Source organism: Heterodontus francisci, chromosome 8 (assembly GCF_036365525.1).
Source record: "Heterodontus francisci isolate sHetFra1 chromosome 8, sHetFra1.hap1, whole genome shotgun sequence".
NCBI lineage: Eukaryota > Metazoa > Chordata > Chondrichthyes > Heterodontiformes > Heterodontidae > Heterodontus > Heterodontus francisci.
In genome coordinates this window covers 71,119,480-71,143,845 of record NC_090378.1, presented here as the reverse complement: position 1 = coordinate 71,143,845, position 24,366 = coordinate 71,119,480, and the positions used below count along the sequence as shown (strand labels likewise).

At 41.2% G+C, this 24,366-nt stretch overlaps 1 protein-coding gene across 3 annotated transcripts in view; it reads left to right on the top strand.

The window, feature by feature from the left end:
• cachd1 (cache domain containing 1) overlaps positions 1-24,366 on the top strand; it is a 190,041-nt gene that overhangs the window by 151,800 nt on the left and 13,875 nt on the right. For all 3 annotated transcript variants that reach the window (XM_068037313.1, XM_068037314.1, XM_068037312.1), the window contains 12 exons: positions 109-258; positions 657-780; positions 1,536-1,653; positions 5,486-5,654; positions 9,944-10,086; positions 11,795-11,976; positions 13,046-13,156; positions 13,689-13,811; positions 14,235-14,334; positions 15,675-15,791; positions 19,410-19,570; positions 24,105-24,191. In XM_068037313.1, coding sequence (XP_067893414.1) covers positions 109-258; positions 657-780; positions 1,536-1,653; positions 5,486-5,654; positions 9,944-10,086; positions 11,795-11,976; positions 13,046-13,156; positions 13,689-13,811; positions 14,235-14,334; positions 15,675-15,791; positions 19,410-19,570; positions 24,105-24,191 — 1,585 coding nt within the window. The remainder of the gene's footprint in view (positions 1-108; positions 259-656; positions 781-1,535; positions 1,654-5,485; positions 5,655-9,943; positions 10,087-11,794; positions 11,977-13,045; positions 13,157-13,688; positions 13,812-14,234; positions 14,335-15,674; positions 15,792-19,409; positions 19,571-24,104; positions 24,192-24,366) is intronic.

Genomic DNA, 24,366 nt, shown 5'->3' with positions numbered 1-24,366 from the left:
TAAGGCATATCTATCTTCCTAGAGAAATCCTCATCTCCACAATGCCAAATTATCCTTTTATATTCAAAGTGGCAAATTATTATGTATTTTTCTAATTAATCTCCACAGGATTGATCATGACTGTCAGTAAGCCCTGCTACTTCGGGAACATGCTGCTAGGAATTGTGGGAGTGGATGTGAATTTGGCTTACATTCTGGAGGATGTAACTTACTATCGTGATTCTTCTGCCTCCTACACATTCTTAATAGATAATAAAGGTGAGAGAGATGCAATTAGTATTGGTGCTACTGGCCAATATTATCTCCTTGCATGGGAACAGAGGTTCCTGTGTTTTCACAGTCACAAAGCAAATACACTGAATTCCACAGCACAAGGAGTTCAAGCAGATTACAGATCTCTCTCTAACATGAACAGGGCAAAAGAGATCTTTAATTTTGAAACAACCACTTAAAAAAAAAAATCAGCAGTAAAAGGGCCAGGGTCAATTTGATTATCTTGTAATCAGTCTTCATTTCACCGGCTGTTGGTTTGTCAGATGATCATCTTTTTACTGTGAATATGGAAACAGCTTTGAAGACTCTTATTTATAAACATAGTATTCATAGTCCAATAGAACACCATTAAATTCTTCAGTTCCTTTTCCTTTCTCTTTCAGGTTACACTCTTATGCATCCATCCTTGACTAGGCCATACCTGCTAACAGAGCCGCCACTTCACACTGATATAATACACTATGAGAATATTCCAAGATTTCAACTTGTCAGACAGAACATTCTCAGGTAACGTATTAAAAAGCCAAGAGAACAGAAGGTAAAGTTGGTTATTAAACAGAACAAATAACTCCCCTAATAGCTCTATTGGTTAAGTGTGTTGTCCAATATGAGCAACACAAACCTGAAAATTTCTTGAATTGATCTCCAGAGTCAACTACTCTCAATGGGGGCCAAATTAGCTACTACACTGGAAATTTAGCACTTTGAGTCTACGTCTCTTCAGGTCGCCGGCATGGAAAGGAGCCATATACGTCCCAAAATGATTCCATAGATGTTGGCCGATATACTTTCATATTGGCTTCGAAACAATCTAAGGCACGCTACTGACTTGGTATGGATGCATACTTTGCCAGTGACAGTTTACTGGTATTGGTTCTCTGGCTCACTTCCCATTTTGGTCTGATGGTGTGACCTCCATTGTAATAAATGGAGCCACTCTCGAAGTAAGTGGCTCTTCCTTGTCTGTGAAGTCCCTTGGATAATTCTGGAGAGATACTTGAAGTGATGGATTTTCGTTCAAGCAGGAAATTTTATCTTGATATCAATCTTGTGCAAGAATTGAGAGTCAAAAAAACTCCCATTAGACTTTGGTCTCTCTCTTAATAATGTTTCATTTTCCTCGCCACCTATGTATGTTTGTTTCATCATTGCAAATGTAATACCACTTTGTCTGAATTTTGCTAGTGTGTTTTGTGGTTTGAAATTTATAGAAATGTTCATAGTAAGCATGTAAATTATTTATTTTTTATATCTCTATGCAGCCTACCCTTGGGAAGTCAGGTTATTACTGTGCCTGTAAACTCCTCTTTGTCATGGCATATAAATCGGTTACGAGAAACCAGCAAAGAGGCCTACAATGTCAGCTATGCCTGGAAGTTGGTATGTTATGCTATGTTGAACATGTCCTAGATAGGTATTTCTTTGATCCGTGAGGATGTGTGGGCTTTGCAGTTTAAAATAAGAACTTTGCTTAATCAACATAGGAACAGGGGTAGGCCATTCAGCCCATTGAGCCTGCTCCGCCATTCAGAACGATAATGGCTGATCATCCACTTCAATGCTTTTTCCCCACATCCCTTTATGATTTGAGTATGACATACCATTAGCCTTCTTAATTGTTTGCTGCACCTGCATGTTGGCTTTCAGTGGTTTATTGACAAGGACACCCAGGTCCCTTTGTACATCTACACTTTCTAATCTCTTACCATTTAAGTAATACTCTGCACTTCTGTTCCTCCTACCAAAATGGATAACCTCACATTTTTTTGTGTCGTCTGCAAACTTTGAAATATTACATTTGGTCCACACATCCAAAACATTGATATATTGTGAACAGCTGGGGCCAAGTACTGATCCTTGCGGTACCCCACTCATCACAGCCTGCCATGACCCATTTATTCCTACTCTCTGTTTCCTGCCTGTTAACCAATCCTTAATCCCTGCCAGTATATTACCTCCTATCCCATATGCTTTAATTTTGTAAACCAACCTCCTGTCGGGGACTTTATCAAAAGCCTTCTGAAAATCCAAGTATACCACGTTCACTAACTCCCCTTTATCAATTCTGTTCGTAACATTCTCAAAAAAACTCCAGCAGGTTCGTCAAACATGATTTCCCATTCATAAATCCATGTTGACTATGCCCAATCAGATCATTATTATCCAAGTGTCCATTTATCACATCCTTTAGAATAGATTCTAACATTTTCCTGCTACTGATGTAGGGCTAACAGGCCTGTAGTTCCCTGTTTTCTCTCTCCCTGCCACCTTAAATAGTGGGGTGACATTTGCTACCTTCCAATCTGCAGGAACCATTCCAGAATCAGCAGAATTTTGGAAGATGATCACCAATGCATCCATTATCTCCATAACTATCTCTTTCAACTATCTGGAATGTAGAATATTCGGTCCTTGGGGACTTATCAACCTTCAGCCCCATTAATTTCTCCAATACAACCTTCTTACTAATACTAATTCCTCATTCTCCCTCGTCCCTTGGATTTCTAATTCTGGGAGATTTCTTGCATCGTCCTCAGTGAAGACAGACGCAAAGTAATCATTTAGCTTCTCTGCCATTTCTCTATTCCCCATTATAGATTCTCCTGACTCTGCCTGCAATGGACCACATTTGTCTGAGCCAAACGTTTCCTTTTTACATACCTATAGAAGCTTTTACTGTCCATTTTTATGTTTTTTGCTAGTTTACATTCATATTCTATTCTCCCTTTCTTTATCAGTTTCTTGGCCCTCCTTTGCTGTATTCTGAAATCCTCCCAATCCTCAGGTTTGCTACTATTTCTGACAACTTTATAGGGCTTTTAATCTTATTCATTCCTTAACTTCTTTTGTTAGCCACAGTTGACAGCCTTTGCTTTGGGGGTTTTTCTGCCTTGAAGGAATGTACAGTTGCTGTAAACTACATAATAATTCTTTAAAGATTATCCATTGCCTATATACTGTCTAACCTTTTAATGTATTTTCCCAATCCACCTCAGCCAATTTGCCCTTCATACCTTCATAAATTCCTGTGTTCAAATTTAACACCCTGGCTTCAGATTGAATTACCTCACTTTCAAGCATAATGTAAAATTCTATCATATTATGGTCACTCATCCCTAAAGGTTCTTTTACAACAAGATTATTAATTAGCCCCTTCTGGTCCGGATTGAGAATTGGTTAACAGACAGAAAACAGAAAGTAGGAATAAGTGGCTCATTCTCAGGATGGCAGGCTGTTACTACTGCGGTACCCATAAGGATCAGTGCTGGGGCCACAGCTGTTTGCAATCTATATAAATGATTTGGATGTGGGGACAAAATATACTATTTCCAAATTTGCTGATGACACACAACTCGGTGGGAATGTAAGTTGTGAAGAGGGTGCAAGGAGGCTTCAAGGGGAATTGGACAGGCTAAGTGAATGGGCAAGAACATGGCAAATGTAATGTGCATAAGTGTGAACTTATCCACTTTGGTAGAAAAAACAGGAAGACAGAGTATTTCTTAAATGGTGAGAGTTTGGGAAGTTTTGATGTCCAAAGGGACCTGAGTTTCCTTGTTCATGAGTCAATAAAAATTAGCATGCAGATGCAACAATGGTATGTTGGCCTTCATGGCAAGGGGTTTTGAGTACAAGAGTAAATAAGTTTTGCTGCAGTTGTATAGAACCTTGGTGAGACCACACCTGGAGTATTGTGTACAGTTTTGATCATCTCATCTAAGGAAGGATATATTTGCCATAGAGGGAGTGCAATGGAGATTCACCAGACTAAAATCTGGGATGGCGGGATTATCTTATGAGGAGTATTGAGGAAACTGGGTCTGTATTCTCTTGAGTTTCGAAGAATGAGAGGTGATCTCATTGAAACTTAGAACATTATTACAGGACGTGACAGGGTGGATGTAGGTAGGATGTTATCCCTGGCTGGTGAGTCTCGAACTGGGGACATAGTCTCAGTCTCTGAATAAGGGGTAGGCCATTTAAGACTGAGATTAGGAGGAATTTCTTTACTCAGAGGGTGGTGAATCTTTGGAATTCTCTACCCCAGAGGGTTGTGGAAGCTCAATCATTGAGCATTTTCAAGACAGAAATTGACAGATAATGAGATCCAGGGATATGGGGATAGTGTGGGAAAGTGATGTTGAGGTAGATGATCAGCCATGGTCTAATTGAATGACGGAGCAGGCTGGATAGGCTGAATGGTCTACTCCTGCTCCTGTGTTCCGAACCCACCTGAGGAAATAGCTGTGTCAGTGCAGCTAAAGGCAACAGGATCCCAGGGCAAATATAAACTTGACCTCCAGAGGCATTGACTTCGTTTTCAGTCCATAGGCAGAGGTGATGGCTCATCTGCATGCTTTCCTCTCATTGAGCTGTAGAAATATTCCCCAGCCATTTGTGGAGGTCCTGAAGCCAGAAATAGATTTGTTTGTGTGCAGTTATTGGTTGTCGTGCAGTGCAACCTGCCAAAGAATAGAAGTGCATTGAATCCCAGAGTACTGTGAGCCCAAGCTGTTTTGAGAGCTGCTTCTCAACATAAATACAATGTCACTGTAGGTGGGTCATTTATTAATGCTCAGTGCTACAATCATGACTAAACTTGCAATCATTTCAAAGGTCCTTGCATTTATTTTTATTAAGGGTTAAACTCTTAACTTTTGATTACTTGGGTTTCAGCAATGCTTGAACTGCAATGGAAAGACAGGTAGCTAACCTGCTTCTGGGCTTCTATGAATGCTGCTGTGAACCAGCCATAGGTCTGGAAGAATGATCCTGGGGGAACATTTTCCTCTCTGATTTTTTTAAAATTCCCTCTCTCCATGGTCATACCTAGCCTGTGGCAACTCCATACTGCCTGTGATTAAAATTCAGAATTTAACTCGAGGGGGATCAAACCCATCCTTGTCTTTCTAATTTTTTTCATGACCTCGCCAGCTATTCCAATTTTCTGTTTTTATTCTGTTGACTTATTTTGAGCTCCTCAACCCTGCCATCTCAATAGTCAGGCATTTCCAAAGCATTATTTTGATGAATGTTTGTAGTGTATTTAGTCAAATGTTTTATTACACAGATAGGAGACTTGACTGTTCAGTGAAATTTCTTCCTCTATTCTGCTGTCTGGAAGTTACTGGAAATTGTGCCACAGGCATTCCCGTGATAAAGTTATAATTAAACGTGAATATAAAAGACTCTGACACTTCTGTCTGTGCAGGTGCAGGACACATCCTTTATTCTCTGTATAGTGATGGTACAGCCTGAGGTACCAGTCAAGCACCTGAAGAATTTGAACACTGCACCAAGCAGTAAGCTTCTCTACCATAGATTGGATCTGCTGGGTCAGCCCGCCTCCTGCTTGCACTTCAAGCAGTTAGCAACATTGGGTAAGGAACATTTAATTTTCAAAAAATGCTTTGAGGATTTGTGACTTCTGATATTCCTTGCTGCTCACCCCTACACCCCACCCTGCCCTGGGTCACCTATAACTAAGAAGGCAGCTGGGTTACTTACCCCAGACCTAAACCAGTTGTACTCTGAAATGGTTGTTAGCAGAACATGGAAAAGGCTTGATGATGACGTAACTTGCATTTCTCCAATTTTCTTTCTATTTATGTAGAGAATTATATCGTGCTCACATATTGTCTTTCCATCATGCTCCCTATCATAATATGGATAAGATCATGAGCACAGCAGCATGAGGAAGCAAACTATCTAACGATTATGATGCTCGGTGTTGATGCGTTACTGAACGAGAAGTTTGAATGAGCATTGAGTCACTGATTTATGGCTTTTTGTTAGCCTAATGAAAAGTAAAGATCATAAATTCCAAAATGTTCTAAAAGCCACATTAAGACCTGCTATCTTTTTCTTCAACCCTGTCAACATATCAGTGGCATAATTCTGAAATCTGTGTTTTTCAGCCTACCTCAATTAATTGCGCAAATCTGCAGTGTCTGTGCATGCATGAACATTGATGATTTGTGCATGTACATATACATAGAGTTGTGCACTCAAGCTGTCAGCATCCACACAGGGGCAGACTCTGGATTTTTGCATGTCAAATGAGCTAAGATGCTTAAATCAGGAGGTTGGAGAACACTTTGTGTCCCGCACTAGCATGGGGTAACACGAGTCGGCAATTTATATGAATGCCTCAGCAATCTATAATTGTTTGCACGCTCTACCTATTAGAATCTTGATCCAACCGATCCATTTCAAATCTGTGGAATTCAGTCTATTTGCAAAGTGACTTTTAAATATGGAGTACAGGCAGGAATCTGGAACCTTCATGTATTTTGTGTCAATCTATCAATGATCCTCTGAAATGAATCCATTTTGTGCCTTCGTACCAACACATTCCTTGCTCAGGTGCAAAACATTTTAGTGCAGAACCATTTCCTTGATAGGCGTATTTAAACAGTGCAGGGAAGAATTATTAGCCTTTTTTCCAGTAGCTAGTCAAATGAATAACTAAGGCTAGCAAATTTATCCACAAGTGAAGGTGAAATTCAGATGCCAGTCAAGATTGAGGGGCAGACTCATTTCTTAGTTTGTAATCGTCCACCATTGCCACCTGAGAGACTGTTTTGCAAGGTTATTTGATAAGTGAGGGGAGGGAATTGTCAATAGTGTATTTTTATTTGAAGTTTTGCTATATCAGAAGAAGCTATTAAGAGGCTATGTTATTGAGATGTTTAACACCATTTATTGAATAAGAAGCTTTACCTAGCACTGGTTATATCATGAAAAGTTAAATTGACAGGGTAGCAGTGGAAGGGTGCTTTTCTGAATGGAGGGCTGTGACTAGTGGTGTTCAGCAGGGATCAGTGCTGGGACCTTTGCTGTTTGTAGTATATATAAATGATTTGGAGGAAAATGTCGCTGGTCTGATTAGTAAGTTTGCGGACGACACAGAGGTTGATGGAGTTGCGGTTAGTGATGAGGATTGTCAGAGGATACAGCAGGATACAGATGGGTTGGAGACTTGGGCGGAGAAATGGCAGATGGAGGTTAATCCAGACAAATGTGAAGTAATGCATTTTGGAAGGTCTAATACAGGTGGGAAGTATACAGTAAATGGCAGAACCCTTAGGAGTATTGACAGGCAAAGAGATCTGGGCATACAGGTCACTGAAAGTGGCAACACATGTGGATAAGGTAGTCAAGAAGGCATACAGCATGCTTGCCTTCATCGGTTGGGGCATAGAGTATAAAAATTGGCAAGTCATGCTGCAGCTGTACAGAACCTTAGTTAGGCCACACTTGGAATATTGCGTGCAATTCTGGTTGCCACACTATCAGAAGGACATGGAGGCTTTGGAGAGGGTACAGAAGAGTTTAACCAGGATGTTGCTTGGTCTGGAGGGCATTGGCTATGCGGAGAGGCTGGATAAACCAGGATTGTTTTCACTGGAACGACGGAGGTGGAGGGGCGACATGATAGAGGTTTACAAAGTTATGAGTGTCATGGATAGAGTGGATAGTCAGAAGCTTTTTCCCAGGGTGGAAGAGTCAGTTACTAGGGGACATAGGTTTAAGGTACGAGGGGCAAAGTTTAGAGGGGATGTGCGAGGCAAGTTCTTTACACAGAGGGTGGTGAGTGCCTGGAACTTGCTGCCGGGGGAGGTGGTGGAAGGAGGTACGATAGCGACGTTTAAGAGACATCTTGACAAATATATGAATAGGATGGGGATAGAGGGATATGGACCTCGGAAGTGCAGAAGGTTTTAGTTTAGACAGGCATCAAGATTGGCGCAGGCTTGGAGGGCCGAATGGCCTGTTCCTGTGCTGTACTGTTCTTTGTTCTTTGACAGCCATGCCTCAGTTGGTAGCATTCTTTTCCTCTGAGTCAGACGGTTGTGGGTTCAAGTCTTATATTTAGGACTTGAGCTCAAAATTTAGGCTGACATTCTAGTGTGGTGCTGAGGTAGTGTTGCACTGTTGGAGGTGTCAATTTTTGGAAGAAATATTAATCGAGGCACCATCTGCCCCCTCAGGTGGACTTAAAAAAAAAAAAAATCCCACAGCATTATTTTGAAGAAAAGAGTTGTCCCTGCTATCCTGACCAATATGTATCCCTCAAACAACATCACAAAAACAAATGTTCTGGTTATTATAACATTGCTGTTGTGGGAGCTTGCTGTGTGCAAATTGGCTGCCATGTTTCCTACATTACGACAGTGACTGCACTTCAAAAGTACAGGATTGGCCAAAAAGTGCTTTGGAATGTCTAGTGGTTATGAAAGGCGCTATATAAGTCTTTTTTTTTTCTGTATTTAACGGGAGTTCATAGTGCTGCCACCAGAACATTGCATAGAGCTAATGTAGAGTAGACTGCTGCAAGTGTGCTGCTTCTGACTCTTGAAATTAGTGGGAAGGGTTGCAACCTCACTTGGAGGAATGGAAGAATATCCCCTTTTCTGAATTGGATTAGGAGAAGAGTACCAATGGGGCAGTGGGGGAAATTGGTTGCAGGAGAAGAACTGTTGAGGCAACTTTTGGGTAACAGATGGTCTGGTTGGTCTATTGAAACTCCAAATATAGCTTCTTTAGATTAAAAATCTGTTTATTATGACATTTCCAAGTGTTTAGATGCAATCTAGTTAATTTTAATATAAAAATTCAAAACATGCTCCTGAGCCCTCTGGAAATGCATCATCAATAGAGTGCGTTCGTACTTTAATGATTTCTGCTTTTCCTTTCTGGTGCAGATGAAGGAATGGTGGTATGCCCACAGCTTAAGTTGTAAAAGGTCATAATTGCTTATTTTTGCATGATAGGGCCATACTTGAGGTGGTAACTGTTCGGAGGTTTGGTCAGCTTTTACTAGTTTTTAGGATTGATATATAGGTCCATATAAAATCTACAGTTATCACTTTTTGTGCAGTTTGTTTGAAAATGCATTGCCTAGCCAGTCCTTCAAACTGGTTGAGGTTCAGAATTGTCATTTATATTTAAATTCTACCAAAGTGAGCTTTCCAAAGCTTCAGTTGATAGAGGCACTGTGTGCTATGGAACTGATTCATTCAGCACAAGAATGTTTCTGATTCCGTTCTGCATCATGCCAAATTTGCTGGTAGGTGCTATAGTTGACCTGAGTATTCCTTCAGTAGGAAATGGAAAATCAGCCAGGCTTCATGCTTCGCATCTCTGGACGTTGATCACTGATGGAAGTTGCATGTAGTTGGATGTCAGGTGCGAACATATTTGGTCTTGGCTGTGATAGGCTTTCATAGTCCGGTATAATGCCGGCACTAACTGCCAGGCTCGCACATGAGAAACGCTGTAAGGTATGGAAGGACTTCCCATGGAATCGTACCCCAACACGAGCCAGCACATTCTGCAAGTAAGAGAAAAATATTAGGGAGCAAAATACATTGCAATAAGTTTCACGTTCATCATTTCTGTTGTTAATGTGACCTTTTAAGTTAGATAAAAGCTTGATCAGCATCCTTGGGCATATATAGTTTTTTTCACACATTCAGTTGTAATTTCTTTATTCAAGCAAACCTTTTCTGTTTAACTTCACTTGGTGCTGATAATGAAAATACATGTAGTATTGAAAAGTTTACCCCCTCATTAACCTGAGACTATAATGTATTTTAAGCATGATTAACACAAGCCTCATGTGTTTGTGATATTTAATACAGTGCTCTGATTGCCTGTCTTGCAGAAAGTCCCACAGTCATGCTGTCTGCAGGTAGCTTCTCGTCTCCATTCGAGCATCTGAGTCAAGCAGAGACCAAACGCATGGTGGAACACTACACCGCTTATCTGAGTGACAACACGCGTCTTATCGCCAATCCAGGACTCAAAGTGTGTCTTTAAATAAAAATTGCGCTGTCAACTTTCTGAAAATGTGCCACTGTTATTTCACAACTTTTTGTTGCAGGCCAAGCGTTGTCTTGTGATTTAAAACTCAGCTCAGTTTGAGTCAGGATGCCAAAACTGAGGTCAGTCTGGTTCAGCCTGAGAGAGTATCATGGGTAGAGAATGGTTTGTTCATAGTCCTATCACTTGATGCATAAAAGCTAAGCTGTCTTCTCGTATCATTCTCTGTTGAGCAGCACTGAATCCCTACAGCTGGCCAGGCTCTGATCAGAAACTCAGAGGCACTTGGAGCAGCAAGTCTGCCAAGAGCCAAAGGTGAAGGGGAGACAATGCCCCTGCACTATATTATGGTTTATTTTGTTGTATTATACATTGAGCAAAAAATGACACTGTTTATACTGAAGTGCTTAGTGTTTGTGGTTTGTAATATTACCTTATGACGGTGCCAAAATGAGGCTAAATCAGTGACAGGCTAGTTTCAAATCACAATTGTACATAGATAGTGTACTTTACAGGACCACAAGGCCTTGTTGGACAAGTGACTTATTTCCCATAAATTGCCATTCCCATTTTGGGAATTGTTGATGTGTGTACCCTAAAGAAAAATACTTCTAATCACATTTACTATAAATTGATGAAAGTTATATCCTCTCAGCAGCTTAAAAAAATTTCAGACCCTTTCTATATTGCATCCTTACACAATGAAGAGAAAAAAAATCACATGAGTAAATATAGCTTAATGTTGTGTGATGTACCTTTTGTATTGGGCCCTTAATTCATCATGTAAAATTTCTCCAATCACTGCCATCACCAGTACTTCACCCTACTGTCATACAGTTGAAAATGCTCTTTGCAGACGCAACTGAAATCTCACAGATCCAACTGAACTGCTGGATGAAGTGGATACATATGGAAATTCTGCCACCCTCTTCTTTCTTTCTCTCCACAACCCCCGCCCCCCCCCCCCCCCCCCCCAGTTTTTTAATGGAATTAGAATCCTAGTTACAGCAATGAATTAGAAGAGTAAATCAGATTTAAAATGTCCCTTCTCAGGAACTTGCTCATACATCTACTAAATTTAGTGAAAATTATATATTGCAGATTAATGTTGCGTGCTTCCCTGAACTTTGTTTTCATGTTCTTTTTAGAATAAAAATACACCATCTACACATTCCTTCATTCGGCCTGCACTCTCACTGTATTAAAATTGTGGCTCCTTACAGTATCTTTTAAACTTAACTCAGTCTTCCGATGATCTCAAAACCAGCACTCCTTGCCTTCCTCGGGCTTTCCTTTCTCCTTCAATCTATAGACTTTTAAAACCCAAGCTTGACATCACCTAATCATAGTTCCTGATTTATCTCATCTAATCCCCAACTCTTTTTGACCTTGGTGGTGTCCTGCACTGCGCCCTTAACCCTTCATTAGGTTTCTCAATATATAAAAAAAATACCCAAAGGGAAACAGATCAGCTTTTCACTTCTGTGAAATTAGCCAAATTATCTTTCCCTAGCTTGGATAAATTGGAACACTGAAATCTGAACAGAATCCTCCTTTTATATATGAGGGAACTGTCTTTACAATTTCATACAGTCTGTTTAAAAAGCGTATTAACAGGATTGATTCACAGCTTTGAAACTTCTCAGACATGTCTTTAAGAAGTTCTGTGTGTTTTTTTTCTGCCTGTGTTTAGTCCTCTGTCAGAAACGAAGTCATGGCTACCAGTCACGTAACAGATGAATGGATGTCACAAATGGAAATCAGTATCCTGAACAGTTACATTGTTCGGCGTTACATAGCAACGCCCAATGGGGTGCTCCGGATTTACCCTGGTTCTCTCATGGATAAAGCATTTGATCCCACGAGGAGACAGTGGTGAGTTTTACAGGATCCACAGGACGAGTTTTCCTGATAGCCTCAAAAGCAGAGCCTCTTTATATAAAAAATGATTGCGTCTTGCATAGTGAACAGGGCCTGTCCACACAGTGAAGTGATTAATGATATTATTTGTGTTCGTGTAGTTAATATGTCTTTTTGTTGATGTTGCAGCTAAGTTTATCTGATTTATTTGTATTTGTTTTGAATTCAACGATTCCCTTGGCTGCCTGTTTTTCCACTTGAGCATGCTGCTCAGAAAATAGTGGATGTGTTTGTTCTATGACTGAGGGAAACTTGTATAACTCAAGAGTAGCAAAATTCTGCTTCATAATTAGAGTTAACATCACATTCAATAAATTGCTTTCACAATATTTCTCCTCCCCTGCGCATTCTCCCCTCTCCGCACAACTCCCACCTCCACCCGCCATCTCACACTTTCCTTTCCACTTTTGAAAGCGTAAATTCTTATGGAGGATGATTCCTTTCTGGTACCTCACCCAAAATTGCCATTCTTCATGTGTCAACCTCGGCACTGAGTTGGTAAGCTATTCAGCTGTGGGGACACCTCAACCAAGCTATCACTCAATAGAATGCTCTCACTCAATAGTTAGGCATGTATTTTCAACAGGGTTCACTGAATCGTGATCTGGAGAAGGAGGCTCTCCCTTCTGTAGCTCAGAAACACTGAGGCCAGTTAAGGTGCCCCTCTGTTGCCCTTGCTCATACATTGATAGCTAACCAGTAAGCAAAATGTGCAGCTGGTGTGCCTGAGCCATGATGTGGTAGCAGAAGGTCCTTGTTACTTATCAGTCAAGTTTGATTTGAGGCAGAGCTTGCACCAAGGCCATTCACCTTGCAGGAAGGAAAAACAGAAAAAAGTATTACTGTGATGGCTCTTGTTAACTTCCCAGAGAGCAATATTAGTGGAAGCCTGGGCGCAGGATGGTATGGAACAACATAGCTGAGGAGAAAAGAAAGTTTTGCCCTTTTTAAAAATAAAATATCAAGTTTATAATCTTGCGCTTAGTATGTTTTGTATTCTGTGACTTTGTACTGTTGTTATTAGGTATCTTCATGCAATGGCTAACCCAGCTCTGATTACCTTTACTGGCCCATACCTTGATGTTGGAGGAGCTGGTTATGTGGTCACTCTCAGCCATACTATTCATTCTTCCAGGTAAAATTTAAATTTTAAATATCCATCAAGGCTTTAATTCTATGCATTGTGTTAGAGGAGCACCATTTTTGCAAAGATGCTTAAACCCTTTTCTGTTTAAAAACACTCAAATTGATGAAGCTTATTGCACAGAAAAGGATGTGACAATAGGTTGACAAAAACTGCATGACTGTTCTCCCAGAAGTTTTATTTTTAAAACAAGTTTTTGATGAAGGTGGGATCCCTTTAATTTCTCCCTAAAACTAACCTGATCAGTGGTACCTCAGTTTCAATCTTATCAGATGGTCTATTTATTGTTGAAAAAGCCTTGGGAAAAAAAAGCTGAAATTTAGCTGTACTATTGGCCATGTTGCTATGAGCATAATATCTGCTTATTGTATGTTGAGTTTGGAATAATTAGTGAAGAATGGTTTGTATTGAATTTCTGAAAGTTGAGATAAAATTAAATGTGGCAAAAATAGCCAAGATGCACCTTTGTTTGGGTAGACGTTGGTGAGAGTTGTGTCTCAGTATTTTTTTTCTTCCTCCAAAGATCTCTTTTAGCACCAGGACATGCTGTAGCAGTGATGGGCGTTGACTTTACACTGCGATACTTCTATAAGGTTCTTTTGGATTTGTTACCCATCTGCAATCAAGATGGAGGCAACAAAATCAGGTAACTCCATTACAGGGTTACTCAACGAAGACCCAGGATCCATCAAGGAGACTATTTAAAACAGTCACTTGTAACTGATCTTTTTTGGCATTAACAAAAGAAGAAAATTTCCGATGTTCTATTGTGCCATGTGGACTTTTAGTAAGGAGACACAAATTGATATTTTTCCAGTTCTAGGATGGAGGCTATATATGACCTGTTCAGATTGGCATATATCGTGCTTTATCCGTGTTTCATTTTTAATATAACCTTTTTTTATTCAAATGATGATTATCTGGGTTGCTGCTTTTTTATGTGATCAGAACTTGTAAAATGAAATAGTTTGGTAGCCTACTGTATTCAAACATTAGCCCATCAATTGTTTTTGAGTGATGGAAGCGATCCTGGACACCCTGTGCTGATGAACTGGGTTTTTTTCAATAGGTGCTTTATTATGGAGGATAAAGGTTATCTCTTGGCACATCCAACTCTGATCGACCCCAAAGGCCATGCTCCTGTGGAGCAACAACATATCACCCACAAGGTACTGAAAGAATAGCTTGAGCATTTAGTTCTTGGGCAGTTTAATTGTAAATACAGTGGACATCACTGTCAATCACTAATGGAACTGGTCAAAACTTGGTTAACTTAGTGGATGGCTGACTTGGAGGGACTCATTCTTGTTCCAGTAATTCTTAGGTGACACCAAGTGTGTTGGGTAATTTTGAAAAACAGTAGGCAAGTATTTTTCATAAACTGGAAAGTTTTCTTCTGGGGCAGAGGTAAATGGGGTTTCTTTGGTATTGTATTGTTTTCAAGATAATGTACTTGGAGATAGAATATTGGAACGGATTTGATTCTTTGTGGCAGACTAGACAACCCACTATCAGAATCAGCCAGCTGTATTTTGAAGGCATCGTTGATGATTTACCACCAAGGCTGGCTCATCAATAGAAAAGTGCACCTTTCACTGGGGGCTTGGATTTTTCCTAGTTGTCTCAAATAACACTGAAACCCAATTCTCTAATTCAGTGTTGTCCGATACATTAGCTAGTAGCCAGATACTAGTAGCCAGTAGCTAATTGGGAATCCAGCTATGGCTAATTGCATTTCTGATTAGTAAATTATAAAAATGAGTAATAGACACAGTCATTGAGCATATGATCTCAGTACTTATTTACACACCATATGCATGCGTACTTTCACCTCTTGTGCATTTATTGGTAAAATAATATGAAAAGGAGAGTGTTTTTTTGTTTTTGTGTTTGATTTTCTTTCTTCACCACGGAATAGCGGTAGATGTTAAATAAGTATGAGCATAAAGCACCATTTATCCAGGTTGCGCGTCAGGAGTATTTCACTAAAATTAGTGTATATGTCTGAAACCTTGTCTCCATTGCCACATCTGTGGCTGGTCAGTAATTTCTATTGGACTAACTGCTCCAGCTGTTAGTGGTCCTAGTTGGACAAATGGTGAAAACCATACCAATGCTATGTGCTGATAACCTGTGATTTTAACCAGTTAAGCTCCAGCAGTACCCCTATGGATAATTGGAGCCAATTACCTTAGAGAATAGAATGTGCCCCAACAGGGAGAGCATACACTCCATATCAGACAAATAGAAAGTATTTGTATGGATAAATCAGTCATTTTGTTTGGGTTCTTAACCATTGTGATGTATTTCTGTGCCTTCACAAGAAGAGGAAAAAAAGTTGTTGGGGATGACAAAACCGTTGAGTAGGGTGAAGGCACCGTGGGCTGTGATTGCAACAAGTACCTGTCTACTTTCCCTGGTGTCAGAAACGTGAAGAAAACCTAATCATCTCATTTTAGAATGTTATGGTAAAATCCAAACTAATTGTTTTTCGTTTTTTCCCTGTCAGGAACCTCTGGTGGCCAATGACATTCTAAACCATCCTAACTTTGTGAAAAAAAATCTTTGCAACAGTTTCAGTGACAGGACGGTGCAGCGATTCTACAAGTTCAACACCAGCATTGTAGTAAGTTTGCTTTTAAACAGCTTGTACATTATAAGTAGAACCAATTGCATCAGCCATTCTGTAGATTGTTTTAATCATTTGAAACCCATCCATGAATATGGATTGAGAGCTCTGGTTTTAAGGAAAAGGTTGGTGAAGTTGAAATCTATCAAATTGAGGTAGGTTAAATGACTTTTCATGTTCCTGAAAATCCTTCTTTTGTAATGCACTGAGAGATTTTTCTTTTAATTAAAAGCATTTTTTGTTCCTCCTCCTTTCCTCCTTCACTTCCACTGTTCTTTTTTCCCCCTTTAAAACTCCATAGAACTGTGCCCTAAATAATGGTTCTGACTTCATTCCCAAGCCACTGCGCTGGGTGACCGGAGAAGCATGCATGGGATGTCTGCTTATCTGAGATGCAGAGTTTCTATCATGCGTGGACTCGGTAGGCCGAAGGGCCTGTTTCGGTACTGTATCTCTCTATGACTCTATCTAAATCCTGGCCAGGACATGGGAGAGATTGCCCCTGCTCCTCTTCAGGTAGTGCCATGGGATCCTCGGCATTCACCTGAGAGAGCAGTCAGGGCCTCCGTTTAATGTCTTATCTGAAACACGACACCTCCAACAGTGCAGTGATTCCTCGGTATGGCACTGGAGTGTCGGAGTAGATTATGTGCTCAAGTGCAATAAGTGGGCCCTTCTGACTCCAGGGTGGGAGTATTCCTGCTGAGCCAAGCTGAAAGTAATTATCAGGCAAGATTATTTCAGCCATTTTGTAACTTTGTGTCATCTTGTTTTTACTCCCTGTTGGAACTTCAGTTCTTTTGAGCATTGTGCCGATTGCTGGGGGGAAACATGTCCCCTATATCATTGGGAAAATCCTAGAATAGAATAGGACAGCACGGAAGGAGGCCATTTGGCCCTTTGAGTGTGCGCTGGCTCTTTCGAAGAGCAATCTGGTTAGCCTCACCTCCCCATTCCTTCCCCATATCCCTGCAATTTTTTTCTCTTCAATTATTTAGCCTTCTAAAAGCTACTATTGAATTTGTATCCACCACCCTGTCAGACAGTGCATTCCAAATCCTAACCACTTGTTACATAAAAGGTTTTCCCTCATGATGCCTCTGATTCTTTTTCTAGTCATCTTAAATCTGTGCCCTCTGGTTATTGACCCTTGAGCCATTGGAAACAGTTAATCTTTATTTGCTGTATCAAAACTCGTCATGATTTTAAACACCTCTATCAAATCTTTTCTTACTCTTCTCTGGTCAAAGGAGAACAACCCTAATTAATGCCACATTTTTTCATTTAGTTTGTGGGAAGAATTCTTTATCATAATGTGAGATGGGAAATAAAGGGGTTGAAACTGTTGAATATCGCCCTCTTGCTCTGCCCCAACACCACTGCATCAAATACTGCTTCATGGTAGATGTTACATCAATTTACATAGAGTGTACAGCACAGAAGCAGGCTCCCCGCCATTTGTGCCAGTAATCAAAATCCCCCTATCTAAGGGATTTGGAAGAAGTGAAGGATGCCAGACAGGGCAAGCTGCATGGCAGATGATCTGTGGCCAGTGACTGGTAACCCCACAGCTGCAAATGCAGAGAGAAGTTAATGTGTCTCACTTTGGCAGATGATTTCTGCATGCAGAAGCTCCTCTTCACAAAATAATCTGCACCAGCGGACTCAAGACACCACTAACTTGTGTGAAAGCCTGACTAATGGTATTGCTGGGTGCTTCCTCAGAAGCATCCCACCCGCAGCTATCAGACTTCCAGTGGCACTGCATGAAGAAAGGCTTTTCAGGGTGGTCAATAACGAGTCTATCTTGATTGGTCATATCTTTTAAGCTGTCACCAGTCTTTTCTGCAGGCCCTAGAACACTTACCTGGCAGTGACCATAGGCAAATATCTGTTCAGGTTTATAGGTTGTCAGCAAGCCCCATGAAAAGCTGTGTCAGCTGCTGCAAGGATGCCTATAGCTACCATCCAGCATAGGGTTGACACATCTAGTGACTGTATTTGTCAGCTGTGCCCTGAAACTCAGCTTCACACCCTGGACACTGGGCACAATCATCTCTCATGCAGCTTCAGGTTACAGGAAGATATAGACGGGATGGTCAAATGGGCAGAAAAGTGGCAGATGGAATTTAACGCTGAAAAGTGTGAGGTGATACATTTTGGAGTAATGTGACACGGAAGTATTCAATGAATGGCCTGACACTGGGAAGTTCCGAGGAACAAAGGGACCTTGACGTGTTTGTCCATAGATCTCTGAAGGCAGAAGGGCAGGTTAATAGGGTGGTGAAAAAGGCATATGGGACACTTGCCTTTATCAATCGAGGCACAGATTACAAAAGCAGGGAGGTCACATTGGAGTTGTACAGAACTTTGGTAAGGCCACAGCTGGGGTACTGTGTGCAATTCTGGTCGCCACATTATAGGAAGGATGTGATTGCATTGGAGGGGGTGCAGAGGCGATTCACCAGGATGTTGCTTGGGATGGAACATTTAAGCTATGAAGAGAGGTTGGATAGGCTTGGGTTATTTTCACTGGAGCAGAGAAGACTGAGGGGTGACCTGATCGAGGTGTACAAGATTATGAGGGGCATGGACAGGGTGGATAGGGAGCAGCTGTTCCCCTTAGTTGAATGGTCAGTTACGAGAGGTCACAAGTTTAAGGTGAGGGGCGGGAGGTTTAAGGGCGATTTGAGGAAGAACTTTTTTACCCAGAGGGTGGTGACGGTCTGGAATGCCCTGCCTGGGAGGGTGGTAGAGGCAGGTTGCCTCACATCCTTTAAAAAGTACCTGGATGAGCAGTTGGCACGTCATAACATTCATGGCTATGGGCCAAGTGCTGGCAAATGGGATTAGGTAGACAGGTCAGGTGTTTTAATGCATCGGTGCAGACTCGATGGGCCAAAGGGCCTCTTCTGCACTGTATTATTCTGTGATTCTGATTCAGTGCTGACATGGGGATGGTGCATTGTGGTGGCACAGAGAGCTAACCTCACAAGGGCCTCATACAGCATCATATTTGTTTCAGCAGCCATCAAACAGGGTTTGAATGCTCAATTGCTGTGTTACTGACCTATAGACTTGTGCCTGAATAGAGTTCCCTTTCCATTCATTTTAGCTTTTCTTAATCCCTTCCCCTGTCAGCCTTGTTGAGATGCCATCTAAGCCTTTGCAAAAGTTTTCAGAATTTTTGACACCTCGCCCATTCCAACCCTTTAATTCTCTCTCTTCCCTTAAATTTCACTTGTATGTAATTTTCCATTCCAACCACCAGCATGCTGCATGCAACCATCCACATCTGCACCTGAAGTGATGCAAATGAACTAAGCTGAAAAATTGCCTAATACCTATCACTAACTGTTTGGTCTGAACTACACCAGCAGTGACAGAACCCCTTGCTTATTTTTCACTCTATGCCAGGGCGATCAGGCCAAATATAGCACCTACAACAGTTACCCTTTCAACTTAGCACAGACTTGAGATTGAGCTAGTCTGTGTTGCGCAGTAGCATGCCATGTGCTGCATTTATCCATTAAGCCAATTGATATCTGTAGAATTTATTTGAAAATGTTATGCTTGTGCTTTCTCCATGTTATTTATATATAATACTTTTGATAGGGTGATCTAACCAACCTTGTCCATGGTAGCCATTGTTCGAAGTACCGATTGACCAGGATTCCTGGTACCAATGCGTTTCTTGGAATTGTTAATGAAACATGTGATGCGCTTGCTTTCTGTGCCTGCAGTATGGTGGACAGGCTTTGCCTAAACTGTCACAGGTCAGTGATGTTATATATGATGTCCACTTGATGATTGTAAAATTACAATGTTTTTGTAGATACAAGGTGCAGTATTGCACAGAATTAATCAAAATCATTTATGGCACAGAAGGAGGCCATTCAGCCCATCGAATCCATGCTGGAATAAATTATTTGTGTCACAGGATTTGATGAGCACTATCATATGTGATGGTTTCCATTGTTTTCAGCTATGATATTCTTGCTGGCAAGAAATGTAAACTTCTAAGAGTTCTATGAAATAGTAATTTAAAATTCTAAAAATGCTTTGCTGGTCAGGCAACATTTGAAAGAGAAAGATCAGTTAAGATTTTAGCTGTGTTTCTTCACTAAAATGTGGCAAATGTTTTTTTTTCTTTCCTATATGCTGCATGATCGTGTAGGCAGAATAATGTATTGTGATTTCAAATTGTGGCATGTCTTCATTTTGCTGTGAATCTGTGACAGTGTCACTGTGATTTTGCATTTGATACTGTAATTTCCATAGAAGTGTGACAAACACAGTAACACTGGGTGGCACAATGATTCAGAACATGGTGCACCCCCACCTCCCCAAGTCTGTGTGCTTGTGGGAATGAGAAAAATAGTATTGTTCTGTCAAACTGCTAATGTCACCCACGATTTTGTGCAGAGAATTTACTGCACATGATGTCATCTCTCTCTTTCCCCCAGAAATAATCCTTCCTGTATCACTGGCTTGCTATCAGCCAGCATAAAGCTGGGGAGAAGGCTAGCTGTTGCCTCCTTGTCAAGAAATTACAGTATCAACATTACCCATTTGCCTAGGGCAAGCATGCATTCTGAGAAGGACCAATCAAAATATCTCAAAAAAAAACCAAAAGCTATAAACGTTGGAGATTTTCTGTTTCTGCAAAACTTACAGAAACATTTACTTAAATCCTAATGAGTGTATTTTTAAGGCAACCATTCTTTTAGAAAAACTTCTACCCACTTTGATTGTATGGTAAAATATTGCATTTGTTCTACTTGACCTTCACTGAACAGACATAAATGTGTCAATAATGATGTCAGTGTTGAAAGCAGTGGATGTGGTGTATATGGATTTCAGTAAGGCGTTTGATAAGGTTCCCCACGGTAGGCTATTGCAGAAAATACGGAAGTATGGGGTTGAAGGTTATTTAGAGCTTTGGATCAGAAATTGGCTAGCTGAAAGAAGACAGAGGGTGGTGGTTGATGGCAAATGTTCATCCTGGAGTTTAGTTACTAGTGGTGTACCGCAAGGATCTGTTTTGGGGTCACTGCCGTTTGTCATTTTTATAAATGACCTGGAAGAGGGTGTAGAAGGGTGGGTTAGTAAATTTGCGGATGACACGAAGGTCGGTGGAGTTGTGGATAGTGCCGAAGGATGATGTAGGGTACAGAGGGACATAGATAGGCTGCAGAGTTGGGCTGAGAGATGGCAAATGGAGTTTAATGCGGAAAAATGTGAGGTGATTCACTTTGGAAGGAGTAACAGGAATGCAGAGTACTGGGCTAATGGGAAGATTCTTGGTAGTGTAGATGAACAGAGAGATCTTGGTGTCCAGGTACATAAATCCCTGAAAGTTGCTACACAGGTTAATAGGGCTGTTAAGAAGGCATATGGTGTGTTAGCTTTTATTAGTAGGGGGATCGAGTTTCGGAGCCACGAGGTCATGCTGCAGCTGTACAAAACTCTGGTGAGACCGCACCTGGAGTATTGCGTGCAGTTCTGGTCACCACATTATAGGAAGGATGTGGAAGCTTTGGAAAGGGTGCAGAGGAGATTTACTAGGATGTTGCCTGGTATGGAGGGAAGGTCTTACGAGGAAAGGCTGAGGGACTTGGGGTGGTTTTCGTTGGAGAGAAGGAGGAGGAGAGGTGACTTAATCGAGACATATAAGATAATCAGAGGGTTAGATAGGGTGGATAGTGAGAGTCTTTTTCCTCGGATGGTGATGGCAAACACGAGGGGACATAGCTTTAAGTTGAGGGGTGATAGATATAGGACAGATGTTAGAGGTAGTTTCTTTACTCAGAGTAGTAGGAGCGTGGAACGCCCTGCCTGCAACAGTAGTAGACTCGCCAACTTTAAGGGCATTTAAGTGGTCATTGGATAGACATATGGATGAAAATGGAATAGTGTAGGTCAGATGGCTTCACAGGTCGGCGCAACATCGAGGGCCGAAGGGCCTGTACTGCGCTGTAATGTTCTTAAAAAAAAAAATTCTAATGTGCAGCTTGTATAAACTATAGATACTGCAGTAGATCTATCAGGAAGATGGAAATTTGTTTTCTTAGGATGATCCCTGATATCATTTGCAAGGGGCATTATACCCACTGCAGCTAATGTCAGAATTATTTTGCAAAAGTGGTTCAAGTATTATTTGTGTAGCAATGATTTTGAAAAACCTCACTTAAATGATCTGCATTGAGAACTGGTGAGAAATAAGCTAATTTTGACATCCACTACAGCATTTAACAGGAGGAAAGCTTACAAAATATCAATGCCTCACTTTTAGATCAAGCAAAGTGCTATAAATTGTGTTCTATAGGATTGTAGTTTGCAACATTACCCATTTAATGTTGCGTTGTCCTACAGTCCCTGTGGGGCAGGACATGTACCTACTAATTTCATTCCTACTAACATTTGTGCCACTTAAGTCCCAGGCAATGAGGCTCACTGAGAGAATTTAACCATCTCCCCTTGACATTCAACGGCATTATGGGTTACCATTGACCAGAAACTGAACTGGAGTAGCCATATAAATACTGTGGCTACAAGGGCGGGTCAGAGGCTGGGAATTCTGAGGCAAGTAACCCACTTCCTGACTCCCCAAAGTCTGTCCACCATCTACAAGGCACAAGTCAGGAGTATGATGGAATCCACTTGCCTGGATGAGTGTGGCTCCACCAACACTCAAGAAGCTTGATATCATCCAGGCCAAAGCAGCCCACTTGATCGGCACCCCATTCACCACCTTCAGCATTCACTCTCTCCACCACTGACACACAGTGGCAGCAGTGTGTACCATATACAAGATGCACTGCAGCAACTCACCACGCCTCCTTCGACAGCACCTTCCAGACCTGTGACCTCTACCACCTAGAACGACGAGTGCAATAGATGCATGGGACCACCACCTCGACTTCCCCTCGACGTCACAAACCATCCTGACTTGGAAATATTCCACCGTTCCTTCTCTGTCGCTGGATCAAAATCCTGGAACTCCCTTCCTAACAGCACTGTGGGTGTACCTGCACCAGATGGACTGCAGTGGTTCAAGAAGGCAGTTCAACAGCATCTTCTCGAGGGCAACAAATGCTAGCCTTGCCAGTGATGCCCAAATTGTATGAAACGGATTTAAAAAAAAGTTTTGTCCAACATTGAATGTGTCCCAAATTGCAGGGATGGAGTTATTTGCTTTCTTGGGCGGGCAACCTGGATCTGTAGAAGTGCCTACTGGAGAACCTGAGGCCCTCATGATTGAAATTATTAATAAAACAAAAAATAGTGGGACAGCAATTCTTTATGGCATTTAGAAAGTCTGCAATAGAACTTCCATCTGCGCTTGGCAGGTTATTTATTTATTTATTTAGAGATACAGCACTGAAACAGGCCCTTCGGCCCACCGAGTCTGTGCCGACCATCAACCACCCATTTATACTAATCCTACATTAATCCCATATTCCTACCAAACATCCCCACCTGTCCCTATATTTCCCTACCACCTACCTATACTAGGGGCAATTTATAATGGCCAATTTACCTTTCAACCTGCAAATCTTTGGCTGTGGGAGGAAACCGGAGCACCCGGCGAAAACCCACGCGGTCACAGGGAGAACTTGCAAACTCCGCACTGTGCCGCCCTTACCTGCTGAACCTGACAGATACGAGATGATTAAATTCCTGGAAATACCTCCAGCTACAAAACTGCTGCTGGGCATTGAGTGGACAAGAAGTGCACCTGCCCCCAACCCCACCCCAGCACCCAAACTCCTCCATCAGGATTTTTTTCACATGCCAAATGACATGGAAATCTGTTGGATCCAGGCTCCACCACACTGGAATTGTGTTCCAGTTACTCCTTTCCTGGCCACCAGAACTTTGGATCTATTAGGTTTTCCTGATTGTTTTGCATAAATCCTGTATGTTTATGGACTGTACTTTACTCCATAAACTCCTATAAGGGTAATTGATGTTACAATGTTTCATGCCTCTTTAAAGAACCAAGAGTACTACATTAGTGTATCACCAGAGGAATACTATCTAACAAGTGAGTTATCTTCTCTGAACCAGTCACTGATATTAAATATTACAAGTTAGTTTGAGGGAGTTTGACCAGTATGTGCTTTTAGGAGGTTGATGAGGGGGAAAGGGTGGAGTGTTCTCATAATTTAAAGGGAAAGTGTGCTGTCAGTTCAATTTTCAATAACTGTGTCTGTTCAAAAAAACAAATCGTTGAGAACCTGAGAATTTTGTTCCTTTGTAATGAGCTGATTCCCTGCAGTTAATAACTAACTTGTTATTGTTCAGGATGGAACAGAATGAGTGCGAGTGCCCCTGTGAATGCCCCCTGGAGGTGAACGAATGTACTGGCAACCTGACCAATGCAGAAAGCAGGCAAGATTCATTTCAATTTTTTTTTAAAGTGTGATTGTCCTGGTAAAATGATTGGGTGAGAGCAACATTTTCTCACTGATTTTATAACTGCTTTCAAATAGTCTCAAATGTTGCATTTGTTGATTCCCTAATAGCCAGTTTAGTGACTGAGAGTTTTTAGAACATGCTGTTGCAG